Raw genomic sequence first — 21,056 nt, 5'->3', positions numbered from 1 at the left:
GTCACATTCAAAACATTTTTCCATACTGAAGAAAAACGAATCGGATGCAGATGAATCAAGTACACAGATTTCCTTCATTATAATTCACGTAATGCCAGCCTCACAAGGGCTGAGGTGCCAGGTAAAAGGAATGCATTTCACTCTTAATTCAAGAGGGATGCCAAATTACCCATGGCTCTTTGACCAAATTAATTGCTTGTTCAAAGGCGTCCAGGAGAAATCCTATCTGTCTATCATCTGAGAACTGGAATTACCCACTGACAAAGAGTCTGGAGCCAAGAATGTTGGAAAAGACAATGGAAAGAAGGACTCATGCTGTTTTCTTGGCCATTCTAGAATCAGGACATTCTCCATTTTCAATATGAGCAAGCTGACCTAACGCGCAGGTTGATTAACATACTCTTACATCAGATCCCTACCAGGGCAAGTAGGAAAAGCAGCATAAATGAGAAAAAGGGATAAAGGAGGAATCAATTCTGCCATCTGCTGCACATCAGAAGAAGTTCACCTTCTATCAAAAGTTGAGCTTGTTAACATATGTTAATGCACTGTGAATTAACAAGAACTAACAATGAACAACTCTAGGCCTATTTTCATTTACTAACATTAATAAATACTGTGATAAATGTATTGTTCATGTTGGTTAATATGCCTACATTAACTAAGGGAACGTTATTGTGTTGCCATTATATTTTTTTCATAGCTACTTACTTCCTAGTTCAATAGCTCTGACCATATTTGGAGTTTGAATGAATCAGCGTCATATTAACAGACATGACTGCCTGTAGTAGAGTCGGTGTAAGCTGTAGTTTATGGACAAGGAAGTGAGTCATATTTTAATCGCTGACAGTAAAATGACGTTTTTGTTGGTCGACAGAGCCCAACGCGAATGAAGAAACGTGGAAACACTGATGTACTACAACAAGAAAGCAACGTGCTTACCCAGGTAATTAGCCTATTTGGATATAACAGTTTTAAGGAAGTAGAACTAAAGAGAACGAAAAACATCCGATCGTTTTGGATTCAGCTTATATCGGTAAGAAATTACCTTAAGAACTATCCGTTATACACAATAACAGTTTTGCGTTTAAATTTCGTATTAGTTCTCTAGAAGTTAAGGGAATTAAGTTGTAAAAGTATTAAAGCATAAATATGATTTATGTAAAATGTTAAACTCCTAGTTTCACGATCGTACTTGTTACTGTAATTGGACAGCAACATTATGTTAAGATTTTTTAAAGTCTGAAAAAAATAAATTTGGAGACACCATATTGGTTTCATCACTCTGTATGAATTATATTTAGTAAATATAGGCTACATACACATAGTAGATATGATTTGGGGGTTTCTTTTTGAGAATTTCCTATGATGCTCTTTCCCAGCTGCTTGCTTGAAGCCCTTTAGTATTGCGTGTAGCACGTGACTGAATTGCGTGTATCCTGTGCTTTTTGCTGCTTATTTGCAGTAATTTTGCTCAAGCTTACTAATGGACTTATCAGTTTTACTTGACTAGAGTAAAATAAAATAATATAATATCTGATTATTGTAAACATAAGAACAAGCGGTTTGGAAAATAGATATCCAGATATATTGTATGGAAAATTGCTTTTTACCTAAAATAGTCCACAGTGAGTTTATAACGGGTGATACATTGTATGGAGATGTAGAATGGACCGCCGTTCAGGGTCCATTAATAAAATATGTCAATGAGCTCTCCTTTTATTTGGCTGCTAATAAACATTAAATACGACCTCTCTTCAAAATAAATTGTCATGATGTGTCATTAATTTACCCTATTAGTCATCATAGCCTAGACAAAACTTTCAGCACCTGTTGACCTGCTCAATATATACACATGAGTCAGCAGCTGTTTGTAGTCCATCTGAACCCATGCATATGACATTAGGACATTCTGCTTTGCTTAGTTTGCAGATTCTTTCACAAGTAGCCCAAAAGTTTGACATGTAGGTGGAAAATAGATTTAATCTCAGCTCTATTTGAGCTCTTTGAGCATTGTTAAAGAGACTTACTCTTGAATGAGTTATTATTGTATCACTCAGATCAGCACTCTGACTAATGCATGAGTAGATTCACAGAGTTGCCTAATGCAACAACCTCAGCCACATGTTTAGAGTGGCAGATATTTCTTTATTTGGTTTAATTAGTGTTATATAAATTATATAGGTTTACCTGATTTTTTCTTCTTCTTGGAATTAACAAAGATTTGTGAATTGTCATAAGCAAGCTACCATGATTCCCAAGGTAAAACCCTAAGTTTAATTTGAAAAGTTGTTAATTGTAGAACGAAACATTTATTCATTTACACATAACTTCAACGTGGTTTTATTTAAAAGTGAGAAAATATTTACACATTTGAATTTTCTTAGTAAGAGCTCAGGCAGCTAAAAAACATTGGCTTCAAATGTGTTGGATATAAAATCCTGTGATTCATAAAAAATTAAAGAGTGGCCTAAGTCAGGTATCTTGTTCAGGAATATAGCACTATGATAATACTAATTTCTCTCCACTGCGAGTCCAAAGGATGCATGTTTTAATTGTAACTGTAAACCCTATTTAGCAATATGCTGTTGGAAAAAGAGTGACTTTTTTCCCCTCATTTGTATCTTATTTGCCTGTAATGCAAATTATGACCATGGCATTCTATCAGTATAACAAGTCTTTACATGTGGTGGAGCTGAGTAACAGATGACACAGCTTCAATAGGTGTCAGAGCAAAGAGAAAACAGTGCTTAGGGAAGTTCCTCTATCAGAGATGCCGATAGAGATGATCTACAAATATGTTGGTGTTTCAGGTTGTGGTTAAGCATGAGTATTTATTTATTTCATACATGTTAATGTTTTTGGCAGGTGACTGGAAACTAATATGCAATATGAAGCTTTTTTTCTCAGCCCTTTATATATGTAGTCATTTTGTGTGTTTTAATCTAATTAACATTTTTTACACTGAGTACAGTATTCAAAAAAAAAGAATGCTAAAACTTTTGACTTAAGGAGGTCAATCAGATTGATTTCCTAACTTTTGTGGTTTGTTAATTTAGGAAAGCCTCAAAGAGGATTTTACACTTTTGTTTTTCTTCACAGCTGTGAGAATGAAGAAGGAAGTGAGTGCTGGTGTGAACTTTCTGAAAGGTTTGGCAGTGGAGCGTGGAGGTGTGGATCAAATCAAAGCCAAACATTTTGCATCTAAATTACAAGAGCTTCTTCTTGAAAAATTTACAGACCACTGGTACCCAGACATTCCTAGCAAAGGACAGGCGTACAGGTAAATGAAGAAAAGAAGATTTACTGATTTAGGAAAACTTATTATACTTTTCTTTTATAAGTTATATATTAAAGTTATAAGTTATATATTACACGTTGTTTTTAATTGTGAGGTGTTTACTTTTGATCAATTTACTGCATCATTGCTGATTAAAAAAAATTAACTTACCGTTTCATTTGTTGTCCAAGTTGAATTTAATACTCTGCATGAGGTGATATCTGAAAGACCTACAAACTATAATAGCAATCATTCACAATTTGACCATTTTTTATTCCCTACTCAGATGCATCAGAATAAATGACAGAATTCCCTTTGACGAATCAGTATCACAAGCCTGCATGGAGAGCGGCTTAAAGCCAAGTGAATTGGGTTTTCCTCGTGAGCTCACAATATGGATCGACCCGTCAGAGGTGTGTGCGCGGTAAGTTCCATGTTTCCATGAAAGGCTTTTTATTTGATAAATTAAAAGAAGACTGTTCCTATTGGCCTTTTTTTACATTTTTTATACTTTACATTTTCTGTGAAGTAAGAACTTATCACTAAAAGCAGTGGTTCACATATCTATTTTCCCGCAGGTCTGGGGAGAATGGCCGATATTTTACAGTAGCTCAGTTTGCTAAAGTGGAGGATGAGAAAAATGACTTGAATCAGGAAGATACTTTTAGCCAAGTGGATTCTGTGAATCTGGATACATCGGACTACCACTCTGCGACCTCATCTGACTGCGGCTCAGCAGTCTCAAGTGATACAGAAGAGGAGGTGAAAGTGGGGCAGAGAACAGTGAAGAGCACAGTTCACACAACAAGATCTAAAGCAAGGGAACCTAAAGGGCCACGCAAGTTTTTCTCCAGCTCAGGTAAATACCATTATGCATTTCCTAAATTTCTCTTTTCAGCAAACTACAGAACACTCAAGTGATTTTTTTTTTATTTTTTTTTATTAACTGCTGTTATATTCAGTTCATGCAAGATTTGTTTTCTCAGCACTTTCTCAGACTGAATAAGAAAGTCATTAAACTAACATCGTCAAATATTTTCTGTCATTAACAGATCCCTGGCCTGCAGTACTATTATAACCCTTCACCGATGTGGCCCCAGTACAAGAAGAAGAGAGGCATGTTCTTCACGACTGTATGTGCACCGGCACCTTCTCCGTTCTTTGCTTACTACGTCGTACCCAAAGCCCCTCCACGGTTCATTGTGCCTCACGCTGCCCTCCAAACCTGGGGGACAGTGAAAGGGTAAAGAGGTCGAGACCAGTATATCTATAACGTAAGATGTATCTGCCAGACTGCAGGGAACTTTATAGCTTATCATAAACTTGAAATATAGTGTCAATCATGCCAACTATTTAACTTTTCACTGATTTCAATCATATTCTAATGAATTTTAAAGCTGCAATCCGTGACATTTTTTCTTTTGGTTAAAAATGATCCGGAATCAATACTTGAGCAAGTACATAATAAGCCAGGGTTCAAAACTACCGTCTTGCTGTAACCCGATTCACAACGGTAATATTATAATTTTTATTTCTCATTTGAGTGGTACTGGTGCTCACACCAGCTGGAATAATTAAATTGATCATTTTGATAGTGGATTATAATCCAGAAAGGGTTATGTGTTCATAAAACACCTGTGAATGAAATTAAATAATATTCCAGTTTTAAATGTGCTTCTGATTACAGATAGCCTGGGTTAAGCCTACACAAGATTTGAATTTTAAAGACAACCAGTGAAAAGGGAGCATAATTAGCTTTTTGTGTTATAAGAATTTCTTACATGAAATTCGTGTGGTATGACAAATCAGAACTTTTCAAGCAGCTTCAGTAGTGAGTGTTGAAATGGAAATTATTTTTTGGGGTAATTTGTTTTGGTAATTTTTTATTAATAGAATGCTTGAGTGATATTTATTGCAATAGAAAATTCTGAGTGAATGTAATTATTCAGTGAAATACTAAATGGAATCACATTCCCAAATATTACCAGCAGTACGGTTCAGGTGGGATATATGAAGTTACCTCTAAAACACAAGCATCTTATAACTTTTCTATATAAAAAAAAATAAAATAATAATAATAATCTCATATACTGAAGGTGAAGAGTGCCGTGTGGGTGAGGTTCCTTTCTAATGTGAAATCACCTTTAATAATAATCATATCTGCTCAAGATACAGGAAGGACTGCATTAACAAAAACATTTAGTTAATTATGCTAGATGCTGTGCACAATGTTACCATTTACTTTTGCTAAATGGTAAGGATAATTGTACTGTTATTTATTCCAATACCACTAGGTGGTAGTATACATTGCCTTAAGCCATATTTCATTATAAGCCATATTTCCACATTTCATTATCTTGATTTTTTGGTTGTACACAATAGATTTTCTTCTGATAGTAATTGTTTTGTGAAAACCACATGTAAAATGTGTACAGTGTCTTCATCTCACAAGTGCTGTCATGTCTACCAGGACATCTATGAAATGATTTTATCATCTGCCTTTTTAGATTTAGCTTTTATGTAATTTTGACTAATTGTTGTAATAGTATAAGTCTTAAACACTGGACTTTTACCTTTGATATATCATTATAATGTTTTATATAAATTAATTGTGTGCAATTTTGTATGTCAAACTTGTAACCTTCATTATTTGTACAAATTTTTGCCTGTTTTTTGTGCGTATTTTTAAAATGCATATCTATGTGCTTTAATGTTGATTATTGGAGCTTTAAATAATGTTGTGCTGTTATGCAGTCACTGTAAATATTGCTTCTGCTTTAGCAATGGAGTAATGAGATCTTTTTTAAAGCTATGTCCAACTGATGTTACAAATATATATTTTATTACTAAAACAGTAACAGTTTTTTTATTTATTTGATTATGGTAAATAAATGTTACTTAATTTCTGAATTTTAACCGATTCTGGATACAATCAATTCCTGAATTGTGCAATTCACAGTATTCTTCATAGTCTGAAAATAAACAAACTCAGACTCTTTAACCTTTTTTTTTTTATCTTTACACACTCTTTATGGCCGGGTTGAAGAATTAAGCATTTGGTGAGTCTTATAGGCCTACTGTAGAGTCTAAAGGTTACAGGCTCTTAGTGATCTTTCTTAAGACCTTCTAACCTCTGAAATCAGGCCAAATGGTGGAAACTTCCTACCAATGTATTACTCTTCATTAGCTCCTATAGAGTGAGCTGGACTAAACACTTATTGGAATAATGGTTGTAAATTCTGTACAGGATGCCCTGGCGGAAGGATCCACATGGGGCAAGTGCGTCACATGGCCCAAGGTCATTACGTCATTCCTAGAGGAAGACAAGCAAGGATTTCAGCATAGAAATAGAATCTGCTTCAGTTCACTGGGTTTGAAGGAGGGGGATTGTAAACTAAAAAGAGAGAGCAACAAACCTCGTGGCTATGAATGTTTAGTTTCTGAGTTCCTGTCCCTCTTGTGTTCATCATGAAAGTGACAGTTTCATGTTTCATTTTCCAAATGGTCTATTATAGAAATCTCGTTACCAAATTCTTTAAATTAGGTGTCGGTGTTAAACAAGAGAACAAATAACTTCTGTGGGCAGTAAAGTAGCTGGTTGAGGTCCACCTGCCAGCAAAGTATGTTTTAAGGCTGAAAAGGAACTTTAAGAAAGGCTAAGTCTAAAAAAAATGCATTCCTTTTAATTGGTGTTTTGAAATGTTTCATTTACCTCCAAAAATTGCAACTTGTTTAAATAGGCCTATACGATATAAATATCACTATCGGGCGGTACACAAACAAACATGAGAAATTCCGTTAGTAGCTATTTATCACTTTACAAACTTGTCAAAAATAAATATTGTGTGTGTTTTGTGTAAGAAAAAAAAAGTCACGCGGGAACGGATTTGTGCCTCGAAGATACATAAAATCATTAAAAAGTATATTATAATTGGAGCGCTTTACCTATACACAATTAACTGTATAGTTAATACGTACGTAAGAGCACAGCATACGTAAGAACGCTACTTCATCATAGTGAACCGTTTCAGAGCTCCTACCCACAGACCCAAGTCAAATGCTGAGGCGCGTAACAGTGGAAGTTCGCAGGTATGAGCGCGCGTTTCGGTCTTCGCTCTGAGCTTTGAAATACTTCTCGACTTCAACGCGCTATGCCTTCCGAAGTTTTGTTTGGAGACGGGGAAGGACAGCAGGATGGAGAACAAGGCGACTGACGTCTGTATGGACTGAAGACAAGAGCGCGCTATGGAGATGACCGCTCGCCTCGCGCACTTGGACACCAAGGTGGATGGCAGAAACTGTGATGGACTTGTCAACCATAACGGGGAAACGACTGAGATAAGAGTACCGCTGTCTCACACGGGGAAGAGACTCGGTCCGATCGAGGGGGGGAATCTATACAGACTGCGTGACAGAAAGTTCCTTCTGGAGGACAAGAAGCGCCTCTGCGCGTGGGCACTGGGAGCCGCGCTGTTAGGCATTCTGCTGATGGTATTACATGCTGAGCTGTGCCCACTAGTGTATCAACCAGTAAGTAGATCTACAGCTATTGTGAAATACAGAAAACACCAGAGCGCTTGAGACAAGTGAGTAGTGAATTTGATGGATGGGGCATCAGTTATGGGCTCTAGAGGGTAAAATGATTTTCAATAAAGAGAAACATCATCCAGATTTAGGAGAAGAGTCATAATCATTTACCCTAATAAAGAAATTAAAAATTCCAAAACTGCACGCCTGAAATAGGGACCTGTGGGGAACCAAAGAAAAGTAACTATTTTGTAACAGTTTTTTGTTAAAAAGCGGATACATGTTGTTATCTTAATGCACTATTACTACTTGATCTAACTCGGTGCTTCCTAAACCTGTCCTGGAGGACCCCTGCCCTGCACATTTCGTCTGTCTCCCTAATCAGACAAACCCAATTTAGTTCTTTCAGTCTCTACTAACGAGCTGAAGAGTGGAATCAGGTGTGTTAGATAAGGCAGACATACAGAAGGCGCAGGGCAGGGGGGGCTCCAGGACAGGTTTGGGAAGCACTGATCTAACTCTTTATTGTTTCATCTGGATAAAACTTGTTTATTTAGGGGGCTAGAACGCCCACAAAAATACATGAGATACGCTTTATTAACTTCCACCAATCAAAACTTCTCTTAGGTCTCATATCATGTCCCTGCAGGTGGTAATACACACAAATGCATTTATACATTAACAGAGTTTCTTTCGTTCCATTCCACAAATCAGCCAGTAATCTCGAAAAAGCTAGAGACGTTTTTTGCGAACACATTAATGGGGGGTATCAGGTTAACCAAAAGAGGAAACATCTTTTAGTCTTGCAAAATCATGACTCTAGTGCAGGTTTACTTGGTCACACATGTCTTAAGAAGAAAAATATTAATTTGTAACGCTAAGGTAAGGTGAAAAAAGAACATACAAATAAAGCACAACAGAACATGTAATACTGAGTAGATTCTCAGAAACCAAACTTAACACAGGAAACCGGATAGTCACTGTGATCACTTATTAACTGTTATGTATCCCAGAGTCATTATTTAGATTTGTCTGATCATTTATGCGCTTAGCCAAAGCAAATCACAGTGCTGTCCAGTGCAGCAGTGCATTCATGTATCAGTTTATCCATTCCCTAGGATTTGGACCCATGACCTTGGTTTTGCTAGCACCTTGCTCTACTAAACAGTTATATATATTTTGGATTGTATTTAACAACAACAACATAACAATAATAAGGGATAATATCTCTGGAGCCAGATTCACAAAACATTCTTAGGAACAGAATTCTTCTTAACTGCTATTTTCCTTACAAAAGACTGTCATTACTTAAAAAAAAATAAAAATAAGAAATATGTTCATAATGTTTTAATAATTTTCTTCGTAGGAATTGCCCTTAGGGACATTCTTATGAATCTCTTGGAATTTATCTAAAGAAAATTCCTAAACTTCCTTCTTTAGAATTTATGTATTTATTTATTTTGTGACTCCAGATCTTGCAAAGCCTTCACATATTTTTTGTAAGAAAAAAAAGTTATATTTTTTTATATATTTGAGAATTTCTTAAATTGTATTATTATTATTTATTGCACTTAGGAACAATTTTACAAACTTCTTGGAATTTAGTTTTAGACATTTCTTAACTTCATTCTTCAATTTTTTTTTATTTATCTGGCCCCTGATTTACATTTCATAAATGTATAAAACACTAATGTGAAGACCTCATTAAGTGTTTTATATTATTGTGAACAAAACCTGAATGTATCAGCCTTTTTTCTTCTACATTCTTCCTGCATCTTCTTCATTTAGACCTTTATAAAATGTACTACTCTTCACTTCTATCACTTAATCTCTATTTTTGCAGTCTCACACTGTACTAGTCAACATGGATGGCTGAAGAGTTTTAACGCCCTGACTGACAACTAATCAGTGTTCTCATCTCGGTTTTCTTGATTCGCTCTAGCAAGTTTCCTCCAATTATTTTTGGTCATATTGCTTAAAACTTATTTTTGATTATACTGCTTCAGACAATTTAGAGAAATAATTAATTTACGCCTCCAAAGCATAGCCTAATTCTGCAACCGTGACGGTGTATTTAAACTTACCATTCTCATGGAAACCAAATTATACAGGAAAAGCGGCTATTTATGCAAGTTTTTCCACATTTTGTCCTCTCTCCCTTTCTGCTGCTCAGACTGCCTATTGCATCTTTCCACTCCATTTAGTGCATAATTAGCGCCTGTTTGAATAATGGATTTGAGTGTTGACCTCAAACGGGACATAAGCACTATGCTGATTTTCACGTGCTGTCCTGTCCACATTCCGTGGTGATTAAAGTGGGCAAAACAAATTTCAGCCCTACACCCTGTAAACTTTACTGTTTCCTGAATGTCAGTGTGGTGCATTTACCATGAACACAAAGAAATCATTCATTATTTCTCTGAAGCCAATTTGTGAATAACTTTTACAATACCGCACATGCCATCCATACAATTAAAACAACCTTATACATTTCATTTATTTCTATAGATGCTTATCACAATTATGTGGTTTTAGACTTTGGATTTAAAGGGACTTTTATTTTTATTGCTTCCATTGTCTTCATTTGTAAATGGCTTTGGATAAAAGCGCCGCACGTCCTGATATCGCTGAATTAGATGTGTTCCTAGGTCAACATATTTTACACCTAACTTTAACCATGAGTGATCCTTAAAATCAGAGGAAATGATAGATGAATGACACTGATGTACAAGCACCTAACAGTGATTGTAAGCGTAAACTTCACAAAATCTATAAACTTGTTCTTCAAATCTGATTGGTTAATCACAATGTTGTTTCAGGGTCAACAAAGATGTTGTCCCAGGAACATGTCTCACTTGGTAAAATCAGGTTCTGCTGAAAGGGTCTGCTTAACGACTTAATGTAAATGTAAAGGGGTAGTTAAACCAAAAATGAAAATTCTAACACAAAAGAAGATATTTTGAAGAACGTTGGCAGCCAAACAGTCGATGGTCCCCACTGACTTCCACAGTAATTAAAAAATGCTGTGGAAAGCAATGGCTACCAGCAGCTGTTTGGTTACCAACATTCTTCAAAATATCTTCTTTTGTGTCTGACGAAAGAAAGAAATGATGGCAGAATTTACATTTTTGGCTGAACTTGGGTGATCGCTTGAAGATTAATTGAGCAGAACTGTGTACAGGAAGTTGCCAAGTTATTATACAAACCCAAAGCATGCATTGATTGGGTATATAACCTATGCAATGGAAGTTTCCTCTCTACGTATGCACCTGGTCTTATTAAACCACTTTGGTTATACCAGATTTCTCTATATGAAATGTGGACTCTCATTTTGTTAAATACACTGTTGACGTCAAAATACCTGCCAAGCATGATTCCTTTAATGCATAGAATAATCTGTTTCCGACTGATGCAGGACACCTTGTTTATTAACTCAACACAAAAGTGGCAGGGTCCTTTCTGGTTTTTAATGTCACTCTTAAGATCAAATCACTTAGTATATAGGCCAAATTAAAGTTTATGTTCATTCAGTGATCAGTTTATTTAGTAAATTATGAGTTACCACATTTTCATGTTAAAATTATTGTGTTTGTAGAAAATCTGCTCAGAAAACTGCTAAGAAACATGATCTGTTTGAACTGTCATTATATCAGAATCGGTATAATGATGTAATTGTTTGTATATTTTCCTCTGGCAATGTAATGGCATTTGCTTTCACAGTTGCATTGCAGTGCATGAATTTGTTTTAGTTTGTTTTCATTGCATTGGTATGGAGAAGGAGCACATGCTAACAGAACGATCTTCCAGGCACGATAATTTATTTAAGCTTACCATTCTCTTGGAAAACAGGTTATGCAGGAAAATTGGCTATTTATGCAAGTTTTTCCACATTTTGTCTCCCTCCCCTTTGTGTTGCTCACACTGCCTGCGGTCATATTGCATCTTTCCACATCATTTAGTGCATAATTAGCGCCTGTTTGAATAATGGATTTGAGTTTTGACCTCTAATGGCAAATAAGCTTGATGCCGATTTTCATGCATGGTCATCCCCACATAACATGGTTGTTGAAGTTAGCAAAGCTATCTTAATTAGGATTCTAAAAATGTTACATTGCTCATTGCTTTCTTTCAACAGGAAGCACCTGCCTCACTTTATTTAAACCAAATGTAATAATTAATCAGTGGAAATTACAGTGAAATACTGTAACTTTAGACTATTAAATGTTTATCATTTGAATTTAAGTACTATTTTTCAGTTCTCCCATTGAAAAGTAGTACAACATTATAACCTTTATTGTATAATTCACTCTCATTCTCTTTGTTTTCTCTCTTCTCTCCAGGAATCCATTTATGCCCTCTCCATAAATGGTCTCATCAGTTTCTCCACGGGTTGTTTGCTCATTCTCATCATCGCCTTCCATTATAAAGACATCAGAGTGAGTGTTTTTGTTCAATCTGATTACGTTGAATCGCCTCCTTTTAAACTCTGAATGTCAGAAGATATTGCTCTTAAAGGTACAGTTCACTCAAAAATGACAATTCTGTCATCATTTACTCATTAGCCTTGTGTTGTTCGACACTTGTATGACTTTGTTTCTTTTGTGAAACACAAACAAAGGTATTTTCTGCCCATATAATGAATGTTAACTTAGTTGAAACATGCATTCAAATATTTAGCTAGTAGAACAATCACATAATTTTCTTTTTTTGAACTGGTCCTTTAAGAATTTCTTGAAGATATTTTTCATCCTAATTTTAGTACTGTTTTCAGTTTGGTTTCTAGTTCTTCTAGTTCTGAAAAATAGTCACTTGATTGTGTGACCACAGTTCCAAAACTATAATGTATGTTGCTTTGGCTTAAGCAGGAATGAATAATGGTTAAAGAGAAAATTTACTGAGGCCAGGAAGAGAAATCGGACTAAATTTTGGCAGCATCAAATTCAGAAAACGTTTCACAGCAGGGCATCTATCTACAAGTGTAGTGTAGAGATAAGAAGGGTGAAGTGTGAGGAGCAGATGGGGGTTATCTGAACTCCTCGCACAGAGTTAGCATTATGGGGGCCAAAGGGACCTCATGGTCTTTAAAGTTAAAAAGTCAGTTACACTTTCTGACTCATTTGGGGCAATGAAGTAAAACAAAAGCGAAGATAAAAAGGAACAGAAGAATTAGGAACTTGAATGAGAAAGCATATTTATGCACAATTCTTAATTCTTGTCTTTTAAAATCTGCTGTACTTTGGGAAAGCATGACGCTTGGCCAAAAACCCCTGCTACTCTTAAGTACCTCAGCACATGTCTTCATCGTCCAACTCAACATCACCTGCTTCTACACAATCTCACATCTCTCTCAGACCAGCCCAACCCTTACCCCATTCCTTGCACCCGACGAGCCCTTAACTGTGTCTCCATGAGGGGGACAAAATCTGACTCTCTGCAGCCAGATGAATTAGGTTTGCTTAACTTCTATTGAAGCAAATGAATGTAAAATGTCATATGGACTGATATATTAAGTGTCATACACTGCTCCAGATTAAGGCCAACACTTTTGTAGTCCAGTAGTCTTTTGTTGATTGGGGTGACTCTTCAGTATTGATATTTTCAGTTGTCATTCCTATCATAGCAGGAACTTATGCAACTACATGTTGCTATCAGTATTGTACAGCAGGGTGAAAAGCTTCCTTTTAAGAAAAGTATTTTTTTAATAAGTATTTATGGTGCAACATAATATGTTTACATTTTGTTTTAGTTTTATACATTATAAGTTTAATAATAATATAAGCTATAGTTTGTTTTTGTCTTATACGTTTTTTTTATGAGCATGGTATAGTGCCATGCACTGCTCTATAGTTTGAGCTACAGAAACACTTTATAAAAGTTAATGTAAAATGAAAAAGTTTAATGTAAAAGTTAATGTTTCTACCAGTGAAAGTGCATTTCTGAGAAGAAAAGTCTGAAACGTGAGATATAAATTCATAACAACAAGACAAATATTAGAAAATTCACAATAACCTTTTAAATTTTTTTGTCCTTTATCAAGATTGTAATCAATATTAAGTATATTCATATACTGACAGTTCTAATATTTTTCATTTATTTTATACCTGAGTTTCACAAAGCAAAAGCAAAACCTTTCCAAATACACTCTGGAACCCCTTGGGATGCACATGCAATAACCCTACTACTAATATATTTCTATTTTCATTAGATTATAGTGTGGTTAATTATGTTACACTCAATATGTTACATTATTTGGTGTAGTTTAAGCATTATAAATTTTCCTCGCTAAACCATGCCTTTTTGCCACAGTAAGTCTCTATTGATTTGAAATGCCTAAACATTTGAGTAAATTACCTAGAATTCTGTGTCTTGTCATCGCACCCAATGACCTCATGTATGAGGAGAATTCTGCAGTGCAGAGTGAAAAACTTTTGCAGATTATACAGCGGCTGGATCTGGTACAATAAGTGTAGCAGGAAAATGTAAGCAACAGTTACAATTACAACCGAATTCTGGTCCATGTACTTTTCAAACTGTCTGTTGTAATCCAAGACGACTGCTGATATGTGGTGTCACTCATTTCCAGCTTTTCAAGTCATGTTTAATATTTTTTGTGTCATGTAATTAATGAGCCATTCATTTGTGATTTATGGTTTCGGGTAGTTTCACCGACACACATGTCCTTCACAAGCAAAACAGTTTACAGCTGGGCGTCCTATCAGGGAGGGCAGGGCTGTATTTGTTTTGGCCCCGTTCTTACAGTGAATCAAGAACATCTTGCTCACGCTCTCGTCTCGGCCTTACTTTTGTTAATCTTTGCTTCCTTATGAGATCAATCAAGTGATTCTCTTGTTGATACACATCCTGCCTCTGTTTTTCTTTCCTTTCTTCAAGCTTTTTATCATTGACCACAACCAGGTGGACTGGCGCATTGCCATGACCAGTAACCGGGTGCTTGGCATCTCCCTGGAACTCGTTGTCTGTGCTATCCATCCCGTGGCAATCTACCTGAGGCCAGATATGGGGGACAGACTGCTGGGGGAGCCAGAGCAAAATTCCTCTACCCCCCTCTGCTTGTCCTCGAGTCACAAAGAAGTCATGCTGGATGTGGAGCTGCTGCTGTCGGCCCTCATGTTCCTGAGACTGTATCTCGTGCACAGAGCCGTCCTGCTACACAGCAAGGTGCTCCTCAGCGCCTCGTACAGGAGCATCGGCTCCCTCAACAACATCAACTTCAGCTTCCGCTTTGTGCTCAAGGTGCTAATGAACAAGTATCCGGCCCGCACGCTGCTGGTCTTCATTATGTTCTTCTGGCTCTCCGCAGCTTGGATGCTGCGACTGTGTGAAAGGTACAGAATGTGCAATCATTTGCAGCGAAACACTGACACAGACAGTATTTATTATGCTTTTTCCATTCACTTGCTTTTTGCTCGACTCATTAGAAACAGCTAATCAAGTGTTATCAAGCTTCTTCTAATGTTGATGGTCAATTTGAGTTGTGGTCGTACGTTTCTTATGAATAGATTTATTTCAGGAACAAACAAATTGCTCTTCAGCATCAGCTCATTACTGACCGTCAAATTTGGAGCAATATATTCTGTTTTACTTGTCATGGCATGGATGAGTCATTGCCTTTTTGCAACAATTATTTAGACATTTTTAATCAGTTTAAGTCTGGTTTTGTTAGTTTTGCAGAATACATACCCTGCGTATATTTACAGTCACTCTCTGTCTCCACCTATAGGCAGCAACAGGTAGAGACAGGTGGCATGGACACAGCATTGTGGCTGATAGCCATCACCTTCCTCACAGTGGGATATGGAGATGTGTACCCTCACACCAGCTGTGGCAAGTTGGTGTGTCTCTTCACAGGTGTCATGGTAAATAAAACTCTTAACTTACTTTTAACTATTACTCATATTACTCAACTATTATTCATTTTAACTATTACTCTTATGCTCTCGATCTACTGGTACTAGCAGTTTGAGAAAAATGCAATAAATGATGTAATTATTGACAATTACTGAAGATGAAAACTTTTTTTTTATGAAAGGAGACTGTTTCACTGAGCTCCATTTCTTTAGTTTAGTAAAGAAATACATTTTGTTTAGCATTATCACAGAATGTTGTATATGCATTGTTAGGTAGCTCTCGACTTTGATTTTAATAGTCGCAAATGTGACAATAATTTAGCCTGAAAACTGTGTGTGTGTGTGTGCTTTAGTCAGCTATATTGGTGTACAGTATATGTATGTAATATTTCATAACAACAACAAATACAGCGTGAGCCATGATGATGTGAAAACTTACTCTTATGTACGTTTTAATGAGTGAGATTCAAATTTGCTCATGAGCTTGTGCTTTAAATCAGAATCACTATGAGTCATTTTTCAGTTAACTGTAACTATGCCATATACTTTAGATGTACATTTTACTGACCCGTTGATCACAGGATAACCTATAATTAAAGATGCATATTCACAACATAGTTCAGTTAAATAATACCGGTCTAAGAATGCTTGTATGTGGTTTATAAGTCATTTGTCTCTTAAATGACACCTTGCTGCACTGGTTCCACTTCATCACACTTAAAGGTTTGTGACTGATTTATAAGATCCACGTCCATCTGGACACATTTTTTGTACAGTCACAGCTGTTCTTCCACCCTTCCTGACAGCGGCACTCAGTGATGCTGTGCAAGCAGGCCCTCTGAAGAAGGATGAAGATTACGGTTTAAATAGAATCATAGTCTCAGTCTGTGACTTCTTTCAGCTATTCAGTCGCATGATTAATAAACACGATCATCTGAATAAATAAGTTGCATTTGAACAAGTATACAGCAAACTAGTTTTTGTTTGTTATAGATTGTATGCTTAAATCATATCTTTAAGGCATGATGAACATATTTAAAAATGCTTTAAATATGGACTCTCAGGCTTTGTGTGTGTCTGGGTGTATCTGAGCATTGAGTTCAGTAAGTGAAGAAGGGAGGGAATGATTTAGCAAAATGATACACAGATTGTTTTGTCTGTAAACCAAGTACTTTGGTTACACCCGTACAAGATCATTTCAGACAGAATGATTGAAAATATTGTCGATATGTATTAATTTCATGGAAGAAGCGTATTAAATATTACTATTCTTTTTAAATATTAACACATATTAGTTCTTAACGTTAGGGTCAAATTATCGTTTTTATTGTAGATTTACAATTTTGTAGTTTAAAAACAAGGTAATTAACAAAGAAAATGAAAGGATGATTAGTAACACTTTACGATAAGGTCACACTAGTTAACACTAGTTACTACATTTACTAACAGTAAATAACAACAATGAGCAATACATTGAGATTTAAAAAGTCTTTTATTTACAATTGAGATTAATCAGTTCTTTATTTTTCATTGCTAGTTCATGACAACTAATGTACTTTATGAACAAACGTTAGCGTGTGCCAGTGCGTGTTGTGAACATGTGCTGTGTTGTGCCGTATATTCGTGAGGGTTAGGTTTCCAGCCCCTCTCTGACTCAGGCAGCTGCATCTGCACCGGACTGTCCACCCTTCTCTTCTCTCCATCCCTCATTTCCGATCAGAGCAGATAAGCCCGCAGGATAGGAGCATGCGGCTCACACGACAGAAGCATGAGGCTAAAGCCAAACCCAGACACCTCCCTGACACAGTGGAAAATAATCCTTCACTCCTCTTTCTCTCCCTCGCTCAGTATTTTTATAAGCTTCCCCTTTTTTTTTAAGGGAAAACTTTCCACCATTGCCATTTTTAGGTGGTTTATAGCATTTGGCGCCACTAGATCAGGAGGGTGTGCCAACCTGTGCCCAAGACTTGGAAAACCAGAAAAATGTTTCCTAATTCAGTTGGAACAGTATACGGGATGTTGATTAGGGATAGCCCTCTCACCTGCAGCTCATTCAATGGGAGTGTTCAACATGCCTGGTTGTCTCATGTAAATGCCTCCCATCACTTTCTCTACTTAAAGATGAGATTTTATTGACTTTCCAGTGTCGAGATCAGCTTCCATTATCACCTGTTACCCATCAAATTGAAGTATGATGCACTTCTGTGTGTTTGACTTGCACTTCCACCACCAGCACTGCAAAAAAATTATATTCTTCATCAGTATGTTTTCTCTTTTTGCCCAAATAGATACTTATCATTGAGAAATTGAGTATGAATAAATAAATAAAATCACACTGGTTATAAACAGGGTTATTATAGTTAATTACAACTAAAACCATAAAACAGATTTTGTTGCTTTAAATAATAATAATAATAATAAACTTTATTTTATAAAGCGCCTTTAAAGGCAACTTCTCAAAGCGCTGTACAAAAAGCAAGCAATACATAGCTCAAACAATAAAAGTAACATCAACAATCAAATGCTTATTAAAATAAATAAGTCTTAAGTCTACCTTTAAACATGTCATAGCCCTGTGCTTCCCTAAGATCAGGAGGCAGAGAATTCCAAAGGACAGGAGCATAAGAAGAAAAGGCCCTGTCACCCATAGATCGTAAGCGTGTTTGAGGAACAGCCAACAAGTTGGATTGTGAAGAACGCAGTCTCCGAATTGGGGTATAGGAAGTTAACAGCTCAGATAGATAATAAGGGGCTAAGCCATGCAATGCTTTATATGTCAGCATCATAATTTTAAAATCTACTCTGAATCGGACTGGGAGCCAGTGTAAGGACTCCAAAACTGGAGTGATGTGATTGCATACCCTGGACCCAGTCAATATCCTGGTGGCCGAGTTTTGTACATATTGTAGTTTGTTAAGTGTGGATTTAGAGACTCCGGCTAGAAGGGCGTTACAGTAATCTATCCTAGAGATGACAAAGGAATTCATCAGCTTTTCAGCTACTGAGAAATTTAGCATAGGACGTAATCTAGCTATATTTCTGAGGTGAAAAAAGGATGATTTAACTGTACTCTGGACAAAAGAATCAAATGAAAGCCTATCAATAGTCAAAGATAAGGAACCAGCTTTTGAAATTTGACGACGGGAACCAATAAGCATAACTTCAGTTTTACCACTATTCAGACACAAAAAATTTGTACTCATCCATTCCTTTATCTCAGAAACACAGCCGGACAGAAAATCAACATCAAGATGTTCACCAGACTTTGAGTGTATATAAATCTGTGTATCATCAGCATAAAAGTGATAATGGAGGCCAAGCGATTGCAACAACTGTCCAAGTGGTGCCAGATAAATATTAAAAAGCAAAGGGCCCAAGACTGAGCCCTGAGGAACCCCAGTGAAAACAGACCTAATCGCAGATCTGAAACCGCCCATGGAAACGAACTGAGAGCGGTCAGTAAAATAGGATTTTAACCACTTCAAAGCTGTCCCCTTGTTCAAGGCGGGCGAGTAATAGACTATGATCAACAGTATCAAAATCTGCTCTTAAATCAAGAAGGATGAGAATGGAGATTACACCGGAGTCAGAAGCCATCAACAAATCATTGGTAACTTTGACCAAAGCCGTTTCAGTACTGTGGAATTTACGAAAACCTGACTGAAGAGGATCAAACAGGTTATTAATTGCGAGATGGTTACGGATGAAAAGTAACAACGCGCTCAAGTATTTTTGCCATGAACGGAAGGTTGGAATAAGGTCGAAAATTATTAAAATCCTCCAGAGTAGTATTTTCTTTTTTTGGTACTGGGGTTACAGCAGCAATCTTTAATGCTGCTGGAACCTCTCCCATCTTCAATGAATCATTCATAATACTAAGGACAATAGGGCTCAAAACATCGAAGCAATATTAAATAAGCTTGAGGGAATAGGATCAAGCAAGCAAGTGTAGATTTCATGCTTGATACCTCCCTTTTGAGACCCTCAGAATCAAGATGTGGAAAATTAGTGAGAGGAAAACCAGTAAACCCAGATGAACAGAGAAGTGAGACAGTGGGAGCAGATGCAACAGAAATTTTTTTGTGAACACTATTAATTTTAGAGTTAAAAAATTTAAAAAAGAATCAGATAGCTGTTGAGAAACAGGCAAGGTGGTGGCAGCATCAACTTTAAGCAGTCTATTTATAGTTTGAAACACATGTCTGGGGTTTCCTTGATTGTTTTCTATAGTCTGAGAAAAATAAGAAGATCTTTCAGTCTCATTCATGCTCTGTAGCACCCAGAAGGTCCTTCCAAGCCAAATAATGACCATTCAAGCCAGTAAGACGCCATTTACGCTCCATTTTACGACATGCAGCCTTCCTAGTGTGCAAATTATCATTATACCAAGGAGCAGTGTGGGCTGAAGTAATCTGACGTGACCTTAGAGGGCATAAGAGTCAAGATTAAGTAAACAAGTGCATTGTTAAACTGTGAAACTTTCTCCTCCAAAGATGTTGAATGCTGGTCACTTAAAGTGGATACAACAGAAATTAGAAAAACTGTTGATCAATAGACTTCCACTTCCGGAATGCTGCAGTTCATTTTGTAGGCACACTTGAAAGATGCATCTCCAGATTAAAGAAAACAGCTGAGTGTTTAGACAATCCAATGTCAACAGATGATAACTGTGATACAAATTAACCATTTGATATCAAAAAGATCCAGGGTATGGCCTTTATAATGAGTTGGCCTGTCACCAACTGTGAGAAGTCAAGACAGTCAAGAAGCGATAAAAATTCCTTGGCAACCGCAGTCACTTCGGTCCATAATGTATATTAAAGTCCCCCACAAATAAGAATTCTATGGAACTTCAAGCTCAAGCTCAACAACTCAGCAAATTCTGATGTAAAAGCTTTGTGTGATTCTTAGGTGGTTTATAGACTGTTGCAATTGATGGTAGATGTAGGAGCAGAAATACTCAGAACTAGGCAATTCAATGATGAGAACTGGGAAACAGATACAGGGTTATCTTGAATTGCAGGTTGTAAATCACAATAATGCCTCCACCTCTGCCAGATAACCTCGGAAGAATCTAAGATTCCAAAACCAACAGGAGTGATCTAATTGAACAGAAGTCCATCATTTTCTCTATGCCATGTTTCAGTTAAAAACAGGAAGTCCAATTTTTGTCCAGAATAAAATTCGATAAGAACAGTGCCTTGTTATTCACAGAGCGGGCATAAATAATTGCAGCATAAGTCGAGCTATGAAATGGAGTCAACAATGACTTAATCTCCACACGGTGTACTAGTATTAAATACGTTGAGGTCAATACAAGGTAAAACAGATTGTAAGTCTTACGTCGGCATGTAGAAATACAAATGCTGGGAGAAGATGAA

At 36.6% G+C, this 21,056-nt stretch overlaps 2 protein-coding genes across 2 annotated transcripts; both read left to right on the top strand.

Annotated features, from left to right (window-relative positions):
• The first annotated feature begins 806 nt into the window (after positions 1-806).
• LOC113076902 (maternal B9.15 protein-like) lies at positions 807-6,196 on the top strand. The gene is made up of 5 exons (XM_026249514.1): positions 807-1,036; positions 3,103-3,283; positions 3,567-3,704; positions 3,859-4,135; positions 4,330-6,196. Exons 2-5 carry the CDS (start codon positions 3,111-3,113, stop codon positions 4,525-4,527), a joined length of 786 nt encoding a protein of 261 aa, XP_026105299.1. The 5' UTR covers positions 807-1,036; positions 3,103-3,110; the 3' UTR covers positions 4,528-6,196.
• Positions 6,197-7,283: 1,087 nt separating this feature from the next.
• LOC113076901 (small conductance calcium-activated potassium channel protein 3-like) lies at positions 7,284-15,798 on the top strand. Its single transcript, XM_026249513.1, has 4 exons — positions 7,284-7,810; positions 12,148-12,243; positions 14,699-15,153; positions 15,549-15,798. The coding sequence occupies exons 1-4, from the start codon at positions 7,526-7,528 to the stop codon at positions 15,781-15,783; spliced, it is 1,071 nt and encodes a 356-aa protein (XP_026105298.1). The 5' UTR covers positions 7,284-7,525; the 3' UTR covers positions 15,784-15,798.
• Positions 15,799-21,056: the final 5,258 nt, after the last annotated feature.

This window comes from Carassius auratus, unplaced genomic scaffold (genome assembly GCF_003368295.1).
Source record: "Carassius auratus strain Wakin unplaced genomic scaffold, ASM336829v1 scaf_tig00021405, whole genome shotgun sequence".
NCBI lineage: Eukaryota > Metazoa > Chordata > Actinopteri > Cypriniformes > Cyprinidae > Carassius > Carassius auratus.
This window is presented reverse-complemented; position numbering and strand designations above follow the sequence as displayed.